At 42.6% G+C, this 14,567-nt stretch overlaps 1 protein-coding gene across 3 annotated transcripts in view; it reads left to right on the top strand.

Moving 5' to 3' along the window:
• Positions 1 to 755: 755 nt before the first annotated feature.
• The window catches only part of LOC112249305 (capping protein, Arp2/3 and myosin-I linker protein 3), a 46,223-nt gene continuing 32,411 nt past the window's right edge, over positions 756 to 14,567 (top strand). For all 3 annotated transcript variants that reach the window (XM_024419129.2, XM_042320459.1, XM_042320464.1), the window contains exons 1-13: positions 756 to 926; positions 3,410 to 3,504; positions 6,192 to 6,242; positions 6,332 to 6,391; positions 6,741 to 6,862; positions 6,982 to 7,076; positions 9,085 to 9,155; positions 11,865 to 11,938; positions 12,092 to 12,167; positions 12,260 to 12,348; positions 12,487 to 12,581; positions 12,681 to 12,767; positions 13,400 to 13,509. In XM_024419129.2, coding sequence (XP_024274897.1) covers positions 794 to 926; positions 3,410 to 3,504; positions 6,192 to 6,242; positions 6,332 to 6,391; positions 6,741 to 6,862; positions 6,982 to 7,076; positions 9,085 to 9,155; positions 11,865 to 11,938; positions 12,092 to 12,167; positions 12,260 to 12,348; positions 12,487 to 12,581; positions 12,681 to 12,767; positions 13,400 to 13,509 — 1,158 coding nt within the window. In that variant the 5' untranslated portion in view covers positions 756 to 793. The remainder of the gene's footprint in view (positions 927 to 3,409; positions 3,505 to 6,191; positions 6,243 to 6,331; positions 6,392 to 6,740; positions 6,863 to 6,981; positions 7,077 to 9,084; positions 9,156 to 11,864; positions 11,939 to 12,091; positions 12,168 to 12,259; positions 12,349 to 12,486; positions 12,582 to 12,680; positions 12,768 to 13,399; positions 13,510 to 14,567) is intronic.

Raw genomic sequence — 14,567 nt, 5'->3', positions numbered from 1 at the left:
GTTTAACATTAGATATCAAAGTGTGTCTTTAAAAGTGACAATGGGTCATATCAGATAGATTTTTGGGGACATTTAATCCTTGTTCTGGGGCCAGGACTAAAATAGCTAAAGATTATTACTAACATCCACTACCGTTGTGCAAAACACTTAACCCCTAAATTGTTCCAGGGGCGCTCCACTGCGGCTGACCCTCTGCCGCGCCCACCATTTTGGTGTATGTGGTGTGTGTGTGTAGTCCCTTAATGTCTATGCTATGGTGTGGTCCCGCCGTCCCAGAGGTGTTGGAATAACATACGGGAAGCACTCTTTTCACCCCTCTTCGATCCCGAAATGACTTGTTCTAGCAGGTTAGGATAATTAATGTAGCAGGTTAGGAGACTGAGGTCAAGGTTAGGAAAGGGTTAGGATTAGCAAACATGTGTTCCTAACCTGCTACGAAAATCCATTTGTATCTAAGTGGCTTGAAAATAGTGTGCCCATCACATACAGCAACCTCTGATTTGGAAGCCATATATAACCACTATAGTGTTCCATCCGTAGCATAATTGTGTTGAAACGTGTTACCGCTATTTCTATCAGTATCGTCACTATCCTCCTGATCATCTATTGATCAGTATTAGTTTCACAGTTCCAACAATTTCTGATACCACCAAATCGTCTTGCCCAATGTATCTCCTATTCTTTCAATTGTCTCTTTCCAACTCTCCTCCTCCCTTCCACCGCTGCGCGCTCTCTCACGTTGGCACATTAAACTATACTCTGAGAGCGAGTTTAGCAGCAGTCAGATGGTGGAATGCTTCGGAGAGAAGCAATCCGTTCGGTCCATCATTGCGAAAGGAAAAGGGGCGGTGATAGAGGAAGAAGAGACATGGCATCTAAAGACGTAACTGCCTCTTGTTTCGTCAGTGTGAGCAGGGATATTACAGGTAGGGAAAATATCAACATTATTCCTATTCCCATTATCTCGATCATCATCATCATCTGTAACGCGTACGGATTCTGGCTTTTCCCAGTCTGCGACTGAACAGGCGCATTGGGGGTTTATAAACAACACCTCTTTCATGTATGCCAGTTGCCACCAAGCTTTGTGTGTCATTCTTTATATGTCATCATCTAGGCTAAACGTGCTTTGCATTATTTGAGCATTTAAAGTTCGAAAATTATGTAAAGCAAAGACACCCTGCTTGCACAGGATTTACGATAAAAGCACAGCAGGCAGGCAGATCATGTAAAATCCCCAGGCCTGGACCATAGGAAAAGGGGCGTTGTGAAAAATCATCGTGTGCATCACGCGTGGGTTTACTCGCTCATGGTGTGATCTGCATTCAGAATTTCATGCCAGGTTGTAAGAATAGGAATTGCTACCCTCTCAGCGTGTTGGCAGTGAGCATGGTCTTTCTTTGTCTGCTGTGTGTATGTATGTGTGTGTGTGTGTGTGTGACAGAGAGAGAGAGAGAGAGAGAGAGAGAGAGAGAGAGAGTGTGAGTGAGTGAGTGAGTGATTGTGAAGAAAGATAGCGAGGGGGGGCAGCATGCAATTTCTTGCCAACAATTAGCATGTATCCTTCACTTCCCTTTATTGAACAAGCCAGACATGGACACTGTATACTACACTTCCCTTTATTGAACAAGCCAGACATGGACACTGTATACTACACTTCCCTTTATTGAACAAGCCAGACATGGACACTGTATACTACACTTCCCTTTATTGAACAAGCCAGACATGGACACTGTATACTACACTTCCCTTTATTGAACAAGCCAGACATGGACACTGTATACTACACTTCTCATTAGTACAATTCTCAGATGATGAGACTGCCATTGAGTTGACACAAGCTTACTCTCAAAAACTCACATCAGACCACACACAGGCTCACGCGCGCTCACACACGCTGGCACACACACTTAGGCCTACCTAGCTACACACACACACACACACACACACACACACACACACACACACACACACACACACACACACACACACACACACACACACACACACACACACACACACACACACACACACACACACACACTCTCACCTTCTAACCAACACCACACACACATGCTCGCGTTTGCAGGGAGTCTCTGCTGAGATAATTATTCCTAATGGCTCTATTAACCACACTGTGATAATTAATTCAGTGGAATCCCTGCCTTTCAATCCACTCACCTACCTGCCAGCCACTTCCCTCTGTCTCAGATAGACAGCTATATAGCATCAGACTCCAAGTGGCCAGAGCCAAAATACCATATATGTTTAAACAGTCATCATGGTGTTCAAGATCATCATCTTCTTCTTCATCATCATCCGAACATTACTCTAAGGATCCTGTCAGAACAATCAGACTCAGCAGCATTCTCTTATTTGACCATGCATTAGTCACAGGCGAAGTACAGCACATTCAGGGCTTTGGATGGTTGGTTATCCATGAACTGATACCTTTCACCATCTCACCCTCTCCTCGTGTCCTCCTCTTCAGCCTCGCCCCTGTCTCTCTGATGGTGACTCTCTATGTCAGTGTGCCTGTCTGTCTGTGAGGGGATGTCCTCAGGCCAAGCCAGGTTATCTGCAGGTGTCTGGCGGAGGGATTGGGATTCTATGTGACATCAATGCCTCGGTGACTGAGACTCACTTGAGCAGAGAGGATCCATGTGGTGGCTGGTAGTAATCATATTGTGCACATAAGGTTGTTTGTGTGGGAAGAAAATATTGTCTGGCAATGTATTCTGAATTTTATTAATAACAGAATGAATGCGATTGCAGGTTTTCGCCTATGAAACACACAATTAATAATAAGAAGTTGTTTGTTGTTTTTTTGGATTATTAGATGAGCAAAAATGAAAAGCCAAAAGTGCTTGTAGTATGCATAATAAAAGACAATTAACAGATAATAATGGAACAAATGCAACAACAAACAGGAGAAGAAAAAACAGGCAGTTTTTTGTCTCGATCCAGTCTCACCAGCCTCAAGTACTGTATTCCAGCTCTTGCTTCCATATATATATAAGAAAAATGCTCTCTATTTTACAGCTTCATTCTGTCCTCGCTCACATATCCCTGTTTTATTGGGCAATTTCTGTGCGCCTGCCATGGAAAACAACACTGTTATTTACGTTTTAGTGAAAGATCCAACGGTTTTGGAGACTCAATGGTTTTATCCTCTGATAATCTCCCTCTGTTTATGAAATGCCAGGTGTAAGTTTTAAATGACACGGTTGGTCTGTCTACAGTTGTATGACGAAAGGGCTGTGCACTCAAAGGTCAAGCTTATCTCTTTCACAGTTCTGATGTACTGTATACTTGGTTGATGTGTGTCATTTGTGTGTGTGAGATGTTTGCTTTGTGTGTTGTGTGTATTAGTGTGTATCTGACCATGGGGATGGTTTTCTATTTGCAGAGAGTATCAGGAAGATTGTTGACAAGTCATCCATCAAGTTTATACGCGGCATTAAGCTTGACACCAAAAATGGCAAGTCAGAGGACCGGATACTGGTGAGTCCTGTTTTATCTGAATAACTTTGTCTGGTGAAAATAACATTTGCTATATTGATGCGCTGGCTGCGGAGTGGGTGGTATTCCCACAGATCATTGTTGATCTATTGATATAGAGGAGTTCTCCAGGCCATCCACACACAGTATTACTCCGTCCCTCACTACGTCAAGACAAGTCTGATGCAGTGGAGGATTCCTCCACAAGACATCGAATGGAAACCTGATGGTTGGTTTAGGAGAGACATGATGCAACATAGGCAGTATTGAAGTGCAATTAATAACTATGGTCAGTTGCAGACTGAACACAAGCTATGGCCAGACTGGCCACATGCCATGAATATATTGAGTTGACATGCTGCTTTCCCATGTCGGCTGTGCCTGTCTAGGCATTGTAGGTGGGACAATGTTGGACACAGAGGTCTGTAAGAGCATCAGCTTGGGGAGGGATCTGTTTGAGGCTCTGTCTCTGTGAGACCCTGGTTGTGGAGGCAGTGCCAGGCGCGGGCGGACCTCTGCCTTTGATACTGGGGTGCTTTCATCAGAGAATATGGGGCAAAGATGTGAAATCTTCAATAGAGGAGCTGCAGCCCTGCCAGCTTATAGGACTAAATCTGGGCCAGTGAGCTCTTAAGTGTATAGATCCCAACCTATGTAAGTACAGAAAATAGGCAAAAGTATAAGAAATAGAACAACCAAATAACTGAGACTGTACTAACAATTCCACATAAAACTGCATTGAAATGTTTTCATGTTTTTGTGCTCCTGAAAACTACCAGCTGATGAGGCAATGAGCTCACACCCCCAGCTGGGCAGACTAGGCCTTGGCAGGGAGTCATTCCCCCGATGACTGCTTAATGATTCATTATAGGATGAGTTGGAAGAGTTTTGCAATGTGCACCCATTGATATTCAGGGACTATGTCTCTCTGCCAGGACAATGTTATCCATTAAATCCTCGCTGTCCAATCTCTCTCTGCTAAATGGTTCCTTTTTTACTCTGAACTAGAGTAGGGTATCTATCTGGAATTCTAGTCTCTATGGTGCTTAGATTAAGGCTGAGGAGAGGGTTTTAGGATTTAAACGGTCAAGGTAAAGCTTGGGGAAGGGTTTGGGTTAAGAGTAGGGCTTGCTGATAAAGCCTGAGCGAGGGTTCATGTTTTAAGGTAGGTTCAAGTTCAGGCTGGTAGGTTCTTTTTTCATTGTTCGTCTTCCTCTCCCATCAGGTTTGCTTGAGGCCATGTCATGTACTTTAAGTTAGGCTTTGGTTTCCTTGCTTGTGAATTATTTAACCAGGTACTGGAAGTACCTTATTCATGTATAACAGTTGCCTTACCCCCTTATCAAGCCAATAAGAAAAGACAGGCATCATCTCTTCTCCAGAAACAGACACATAAAACTGACACATAATTATATGATGCGTGCAGTGTGTCTCTTTGATCTGGAAGACGTTGATAAGGACTTCTCTCCTGGGGGGAACTGTCTCCCATTCTCTCCTGCACCATCAGCATGATTTACTTTTATATACTCATATGGTACAGTACTCACACACTGTATCCACTGCCACCTCCTACCCAGTATACCCACCCGCCCAACTCATCACGTTAATGTGATACAATCCCCACGTTTTAATTAACTCCTTCAGACACAGTCTCTTTGAAGTGGTGGAATGCAGGAGTCTCTCTTGCTCTCTCTTTTCTCTCTTTTCTCTCTTTTTCTCTCTCTCTCTCTCTCTCTCTCTCTCTCTCTCTCTCTCTCTCTCTCTCCCTCTCTGTAACTTCAGATACCATCGTTGTGGTTTGCTGTTGTTGTGTGTGGGTGTTGTGGCTGCCGGCAAGTGTTTGGCTCTGATGAGTAGAACCAAGCACCTCTCTCCCGAAATGCAAAATTGAGGGATAGCCACAATTAAATTACTGCATTTTATTAAGAAGGCATACTTTACTAGCTAGTGTTTCTAGAGAGAGAACGAATGAGAGAGAGAGAGAGGCAGAGAAAGATAGCCAGAGAGAGAAAGGCAGAAGAGAGAAATGTTCCTCCGTCCCTCCTCAGGGAGATGTTTAAAGGGGGCATCAGAGATGAAGGAGCAAATGATCAGGCGCGAAGGAGCAGAAAAAAGAGCAGAGGACGAGAGTCAGAGAGAGGGAGGGAGGGAGGGAGAGAGCAACTGAAACATATTTGCTGTTTGTTTATCTGGTAAAAAAAGAAGTATAAACTGTGCTGTAGCAATATTTACAAAATGTTCTTCGCTCTCCTCTAAAAGATGGAGACAGGAGCACGAGAATAGGGTATATAGAGATTGTGTTTGTAGCTGAAGGTGATTGTATGTGTGTGAAAACGTGTACAGTACACCTGGGTGTGTGTGTATGCGGACAGACGGGTGAATGTGGGTGCTTTTAAATCACTTCCCTATGGAACTATTATTGCTGTGACCATTTCTATAAACCATCTTAATACACATCCTGAAAATGCAATCATCCCCAGTATACAGCATAGCCCATCAAAGCATGATGCTGTGGCAGAAAAGATTCCTGCCCAGATCAATAGGTGAATTCAGAGAGTACTCCTCATTTCACTCTCTCCATTACCATGGCAACCCACGAGAGCGTTGGATGCCCATAGTGAGTCTTGAATGTGCAGTGAACTTTTGCTCAGTATGGATGTCATTTGTTAATGTTTCTCCGTCTGACTCAGGTCCTCACAACATGGAGACTCTATTTCCTGACAGCCAAGGTTCCAACAAAGGTAGCCATAATGATCACTATGTCATTAGCTACCATTTACCATACACCAAACTCTCAGCATTATGTTAACAAACGTGAATTTTATTACAGATTGAGGTGACATTTAACTTCTTGGAGATCCGAGCCATGAACAGTCACCCAGAGTTTCAGGTGAGTAACATAAACCAGATTAACTCAGGTTTTGAATGGCCATGTTGGTGCATCGTCCATGTGGCCTCTTTAATTTGAACTGATTAGTTATTTGAACAGATTTATAATGGAGTAGGCCTATTAGCAACATCATCTCAACATCTGAGCAATCAATCAAATCAGTTAATCTAATCTACAATATGGAGATACTGTATGAGGATCTTAATTCATGTAAGCAGAGCTACAGCAATTCGGTCTCTGCTTGGATATTTACTGCAATTAACTTAGTTATCTGGCATCATGCCGAAAATCACTGGTCCGTCTATCACTCTATTAATTGAAACGATGTTGTTGTTGTTTTCCTATGCAGGTCGTCATAGACTTGGACAAGTCCACTTATTCCCTGAGGCTTCAGTCACGTGACCACCTCAGTCATGTGGTCAGCCACGTTAACTTTGCCCTGTCCAGAATATTCAACAACTCTGTTTTCTCGTAAGTGTCTATTTTCAGGCAGCATAGACTCCTGTACCTGACAGCTTTGAAACCCAGACAAATTATAAATAATGTTAGCTATTATGTCCCTTCTGAAACGTGTCCCCTCTCTCTCTCAGTCCCTCCATCTGTCATTCAGACAGTGACCTTTCTGAGGGAAGCAGGAAGTACTCCCCCAGCTCAGAGACGTCTGTTGAAACCCAGAGGGCCTGTGGTAAGAAATGCACAGACAGGCAGGAAGACAGACGGACACAGATATACAGACTGCATAAGAGACAGATTCTAGTTGATGATTGACAGGCAGGAAATTGTTGAGTAAATTGAAATGAGAGGTTGAAAGCAGGTCCTCATTAAGTGTCAAATGGATAGAGAAACCCACTGCACTGCATGCAGTACATATTTTCAAGTTAGTTATTAGCTTTTTACACAGACATTATAAACGTATGGTAATTGCACTGCTTGTCATCTCTATTTTCTCTCTCTCAGTGAAACAAACACCTGCTCTACACCCCTGTCCAGCAGTCAAATAACCAAATCGCCCTCTAGTGGCCTCATGGGTGGAATGTTGTTAATATTTTGAATCATACCATAAATAATAAACTTATTGTTCGTTTTTTTTAAGCTGAATATCCAGTGTTTCTACAGTACCAGTCAAAAGTTTGGATACACCTACTCATTCAAGGGTTTTTCTTTATTTTTGCTATTTTCTACATTGTAGAATAATAGTGAAGACATCAAAACTATGAAATAACACATGAAATCATATAGTAACCAAAAAACTTTTAAACAAATCAAAATATATTTTATATTTGAGATTCTTCAAAGTACATAGCCTGGAGGTGTGTTGGGTCAATTTCCTGTTGAAAAACAAATGAGTCCCACTGAGCGCAAACCAGATGGGATGGCGTATCGCTGCAGAATGCTGTGGTAGCCATGCTGGTGACAGTGGTTCTTCCTGTAAAAGTTGCGTCATACTGCAGTATACCTTCATCCTCATCATTCAGTTAATTCAAATTCAAATTTGAAGTCGTGCACAATTATCAGTTTCCATTTGGTTCAAATCGCCCATTCATTGTCAGGTAGAGACACATTGGGACCCAAAAGCATAATCAGTGCTCTAACTCCCCCTTGCGGTGGTTTGGAGCAATGAAGCACTGATGCAGGGTAACGTACTATACCACAAATTACCTCTAAGTTCCGTGGCTTAATCTCAAAACGTTTAATTGAGGAACCACTGTAAGTGTGCCTTGATTTCTAAATAAATCACAGACAGTGTCACCAGCAAAGAAGCCCCACACAATCACACCTCCTCCTCCATGCTTCATGGTGGGAACCACACATGCGGAGATCATCTGTTCACCTACTCTGCATCTCACAAATGCATGGAGGTTGGTACCAAAAATCTCAAATTTGGACTCATCAGACCAGTTTTATCACAGCGCTTGGTGGTTTTTGCGACTGCACTTGAAGAAACTTTCAAAGTTCTTGAAATGTTCCGTATTGACTGACCTTCATGTCTTAAATGAGTGACGGACTGTCGTTTCTCTTTGCTTATTTGAGCTGTTCTTGCCATAATATGGACTTGGTCTCTTACCAAATAGGACTATCTTCTGTATACCTCCCCTACCTTGTCATAACAAAACTGATTGGCTCAAACGCATTAAGAAGGAAAGAAATTCCAGAAATGGACTTTTCACAATGCACACCCAATTGAAATGCATTTCAGGTGCCTACATCATGAAGCTGTTTGAGAGAATGCCAAGAGTGTGCAAAGCTGTCATCAAAGCAAAGGGTGACTACTTTGAAGAATCTCAAATCTCAAATATATTTTGATTTGTTTAACACGTTTTTGGTTACTACATGATTCCATACGTGTTATTTCATAGTTTTGATGTCTTCACTATTATTCTGCAATGTAGAAAATTGGTACTGGTTTTGTTATATTTCAAGTCAGTTTCTTTGATGTATAGTATATAAAGTGTAATAGTGGGATGCAAACTCAAAATGGAATACATTTCAACTCTATATCTGACATGGTACAGGTGTCTTCTTTTGTTAAGCCAATAACAATGTGTGTGAGGTGTATAGTTTTGTTTCAGAGTAGATTTGTTTAAGACTCCCAAGAAACACTCTGTGTGACCCCTATTGAGCCCAATGCAGTAAAAGGTTAAAACCCTCCTCTCTCACCATCATCTATTTTTCTTCCTCTCTGTCCGTCTCAGGAGGGTTTTCCGAGACCTACGCTGCCCTGTGTGACTACAATGGAATCAGCTGCAAGGAGGAAGTGCAGTGGGTAAGAGCGATGGGAGTAGGCCTGTTGTGTGTTAGTGTGCTGGACTGTTATAGTGCTTTCACAAAGTATTCATACCACTTGACTTATTCCGCATTTCGTTTGTGTTACAGCCTGAATTCAAAACGGATTCAATATTTTTCAACCCATCTACACACAATACCCTTTAATGACAAAGTGAGAGAAAATAAATGTTTGAAAAATATTGAAAATTCAGTACATAAATAGGTCATTTACGTAAGTATTCACACTTCTGAGTCGATACATGTTAGAATCACCTTTGGAAGGGATTACAACTGTGAGTCTTTCTGGGTAAGTCTCTCACTGCTTTGCACACCTGGATTATTCTTTAAAAAATGATTCAAGCTCTGTCACGTTTGGTAGTTGATCATTGCTAGATAACCATTTTCAAGTCTCGCCTTAGATTTTCAAGCTTATATAAGTCAAAACTGTAACTTGGCCACTCAGGAACATTCAATGTCATCTTGGTAAGCTACTCCAGTGTATAGTTGACCTTGTGTTGTAGGTTATTGTCCTGCTGAAAGGTGCATTTGTCTACCTGTGAAAGCAGACTGAACCAGGTTTTCCTCTAGGATTTTGCTTGTGCTTAAGCTATATTCCGTTTCTAGTTATCCCAAAAACTATCTAGTCCTTTCCGATGACAAGCATACCCATAACATGTGCAGCTACACCATGCTTGAAAAAGTGGCACTCAGTGATGGTTGTGATGGATTTGCCCCAAACATAACACTTTTTTATTTAGGACATAAAGTTAATTTCTTTGCCAATTTCTTTGCAGTTTTACTTTAGTGCCTTATTGAAAACAGGATGCATGTTTTCAGTTTTCTCCTATCACAGACATTCAACTCTGTAACTGTTTTAAAGTCACCACTTGCTTCATGGTTGAATCCCAGAGCAGTTTCCTTCCTCTCCGGCAACTGAGTTAGGAAGGACGCCTGTGTCTTTGTAGTGACTGGGTGTATTGATACACCATCCAAAGTGTAATTAATAACTTCACCATGCTCAAATGGATATTCAAAGTCTGCGTTTTTTTATCCATCTCCAAATAGGTGCCCTTTCTTGTGAGGCATTGGAAAACCTCGCTGATCTTTGTGATTGAATCTGTGTTTAAAATTCACTGCTAGATTGAGGGACCTTACAAATAATTGTATGTTTGGGGTACAGAGATGAGGTAGTCATGTTAAACACTGTTATTGCACACAGAGTGAGAGAGTGAGTCCATGCAAACTATTATGTGATTTGCACATTTTTACTCCTGAACTTATTTAGTCTTTCCATAACAAAGGGGTTGATTAGGGGATACCTAGTCAGTTGTACAACTTAATGCATTCAACTGAAATGTGTCTTCCACATTTAACCCAACCCCTCTGAATCAGAGGGTGCGGGGGGCTGCCATAATCAACATCCATGTCTTCGGTGCCCAGGCAACAGTGGGTTAACTTAAAAAAAATAAAGGAGATCCGCACCCTCTAGGAGCTCAGATGCAAAAAAAATAAATATTTTTTGGCACATTATAAGTTCCGATGATAGTATCGGTAATGTGTTTTTGGAACTTCCCTTGGTCATATTCTCGCGGGGAAGAAACTTCAGAGATCAATTGGTAAACTCTGATTTACCACCCCAAGATATCCCTGAACAATGTGTATTTGCGCCCCTACTGGATGGAAACTACAAGTGTAATGGCTGTGCTCAATGCAATGGCACTTATAAATGTAGATCCTTCAAACACCCACTCGTCCCACATTTTGGAAGAAAACCACGCGATTTTGTCTCTACGTTATATTGGCATCGAACATGTCACCCTCCCTAGGAGAGAGGGGTGACCTCGACAATTTATTGTTAAAACGAGAGGCTGTCTGGATCTTTAATTTAAAGACCCTTAATCCCTTCGGTCTCAATGTGGACTTTGATCTGAAGCCATTCTTGTGATTATTGTGATGTTGCTATTGTAAATGTTTGTAGGCTTATGTAGCCAAATTGTATCTATGATCGTACGCTATCCATTTATGTTTTTTGTATGCTATTTTAATATATGAGAATTAACCAATGATATCAGGCCACACCCGGCCATGTTTACAGACATCTGTGTGTGTCTTTTGACACTATATAAACGCGTCACCCCGCAGTGTTTGTCATTATACCCTGATGAAGACACGTCTGTCAAAACGTTGGACATGACATTTTTGCATCTGAGCTCCTAGAGTGTGCGACTCTCCTTTATTTTGTTTAAGTGTTCCACTCCGCTAGCCAGCACCTCGCCTAAATAGGTGTGTGTTTCTTTCGCCTCTAAACAATGGGTTAACTGCCTTGCTCAGGGGCAGAACGACAGATTTTTACCTTGTCAGCTCAGGGATTAGATCCAGTAACCTTTCAGGTACTGGCCCAACGCTCTAAACACTAGGCTACCAATAGGCTACCTACTTATTGACTCAAGACATTTCAGCTTTTCATTTTTGATTAATGAGTAAAAATGTATAAAAACATAATTCCACTTTGACATTATGGGGTATTTTGTGTAGGCCAGTGACACCAATCCTAATTTAATCACAGTTTTAATTCAGGCTCTAACACAACAAAATGTTGAAAGGTGTGTGTATACTTCCTGAAGGTGAAAAAAATAAGAAAACTGCACTTTCAAATGAGGGGGTAATATACTATAGCAAGTGGACTCATGGGTTATCTTGCTCCTAGGATGTGGACACTATCTATCACTCTCAAGACAACAGGGAGTTTAACCTAGTGGACTTCAGCCACCTGGAGAGCAGGTGAGAGAATGGGAGAGGGAGCGAAAGAAAGAGAGCAGACGTTATCAAATGAATGCTGCTGCAGCCTAAACAAATCCAGTTGCTAAATTAATTTCGAGGGTATTATAAAAATGTACCCATTTCGTTACAGTTACTGTTGTGTGTTTGTAACAGAGACTTGGCAGTGATTGTGGCCTCAATGGCATACAACACCTGGTTCACCAAACTATACTGTAAGGACCTACGCATAGTAAGTATCGTTCTGTCTGTATCTCCTTCTGTTTCAATGGTCATTGAAAGAAGTTATAAGCATGTAATGACACAAGATATTTTTCATTTCAGGGGTCAGAGGTCAGTGAGCAGGTTTTGCACACACTCAGTAAGTCCTCCAGCCTAGAAGAGCTCACTCTGGAGAATGCTGGTCTCAAATCGTGAGTTTTCCTTTCTTCACAAAAATCTCTTACTCTTTCTGTATGAATAAGAAGAGTATTCGAACAAGAGAATGAGTGTTTGTTTGTGTCATTGTGTCTTTGTCCAAATGTGTGTATTGTATACTGTGTATGTTTCAGTGACTTTGCGCAGAAGCTGTCAGTTGCGCTCTCAGAGAATCCTGCTTCTGTCATCCACTCTCTGAACTTGGCACACAACACATTGGACAACCAAGGTACCAAGCAGATGCCTTATTTTCCTGTTAGACTCACAAATTTGCCTATTTCTGTTTTGGTGACATCTCTCCTCCCTCTGTCTCTCTCTTTCGGTGTAGGTGTGTCTAACCTCATCCAGCAGGTGTGTCGTCTCAGCAAAGGACTGCGTCTCCTCAACCTCTCCAAGACCTCCCTTAACTCCAAAGGTTTGGACTGCTTCGTCTCTCCATCCTTCCATCTCTCAATCTCTCTACCAGCCCCACCCAGAGAGAAGGCCCCACCTCCCTGTCATCCTCCATGTTACGGAAGCATACACATCCCCTCAGCGCCCCCTGACATTAATACCGTTCAGTAACTTAGCAGACTGGGACAGTCAGCTGGAGAATCAGTTCATGAACACCTTTGACTACATTTGGGTTTTATGAAGCTGCAACAGCTGGTTGAACAGGCCACTAAGCCATGCATGCTAGATTTATAGCGGAGGTGGTATAAACCTCTGTACCTCCTGTAAGTCCCCCCTGAACAGCTCAGTCTGTTGTCAGGTTTTGTTTCTACTATACAGCAGCTTCGCTATTTACGACGTGTCCCCATGGTAACCATCTTTCAGGCGACCTGCTCTCTATTACTTCCCACACTTATTGAGAGTTTGAATACTGAATATTGAATTAAGAATGATACTGCACACGTTTACACAGTCTGATTCTACTGACAGATGTAGGTGAGAATCACATAATTCAAAATGTTCTGAAGTGTTTTTCCCCCCCTCTTTGGTAAACCTGCATTAGCTAGCTGAATGCATCTCTCATGGCTTCCCCCTCACTCTCTCTGTGTGTCTCAGGTGTGGTGTCTCTGTCTCAGGCTCTGTGCTCCAGTGATGAGTATTCCAACTCTCTACTGCACCTGGACCTGAGCAAGAACCCTGGGGTCCTGTCTGGGGAGGACGCTTCGGTCAGAAAGCACACACATAAACGCATACACTGAGTGTACAAACCATTGGGAACACCTGCTCTTATCATAGACTGACCAGGTGAATCCAGGTGAAAGAGATGATCCCTTATTGATGTCACTTGTTAAATCCACATTAATCAGTGTTGATAAAGGGGAGAAGACAGGTTAAAGAAGGATTTTTAAATTTTGAGACAATTGATCCATGGATTGTGTATGTGTGCCATTCAGAGGGTGAATGGGCTAGACAAAATATTTAAGTGCCTTTGAACGGGGTATGGTAGTAGGTGCCAGGCGCAACCAGGCGCAATTGATTGTGTCAAGAACTGCAGCGCTGCTGGGTTCTCCACACTCAACAGTTTCCCGTGTGTATCAAGAATGGACATGTAGCCAACTTTTAATTATTGTTATTTGTCTTTTTTAAATGTTATTTTTTTATCAAAACAATTTTTTACCCCTTTTTCTCCCCAATTTCGTGGTATCCAATTGGTAGTTACAGTCCTGTCCCATCACTACAACTTCAGTATGGACTCGGGAAAGGCGAAGGTCGAGAGCCGTGCCTCCTCTGAAACACAACCCAGCTGAGCCGCACTGCTTCCGCTTAACCCGGAAGTCAGCCGCACCAATGTGTCGGAGGAAACACCGTACACCTGGCGACCGTGTCAGTGTGCACTGCACCCGGCCCGCCACAGGAGTTGCTAGAGCGCAATGGGACAAGAACATCCCTGCCGGCAAACCCTCCCCTAACCCGGACGACGCTGGGTCAATTGTGCACCGCCCCATGGGTCTCCTGGTCGCGGCCGGCTGCGACAGAGCCTGGACTCAAACCAGGATCTCTAGTGGCACAGCAGGCATTGCGATGCAGTGTCTTAGACCACAGCGCCACTCGGGAGGCCCCATCTAGCCAACATGGGCCAGCATCCCTCTGGAACACTGTTGACACCTTGTAGTCCATGCCCCGACAAATTGAAGCTGTTCTGAGGGCATTAGGAAGGTGTTCCTAATGTTTCGTAAACTCAGTGTACATACACTCACACTTTGTATACAAACCAAAGGTAAAG

This window comes from Oncorhynchus tshawytscha, linkage group LG01, assembly GCF_018296145.1.
Source record: "Oncorhynchus tshawytscha isolate Ot180627B linkage group LG01, Otsh_v2.0, whole genome shotgun sequence".
NCBI lineage: Eukaryota > Metazoa > Chordata > Actinopteri > Salmoniformes > Salmonidae > Oncorhynchus > Oncorhynchus tshawytscha.
Note: the sequence above shows the minus strand (reverse complement) of the source record. Positions and strands in the feature narration are given on the sequence as shown.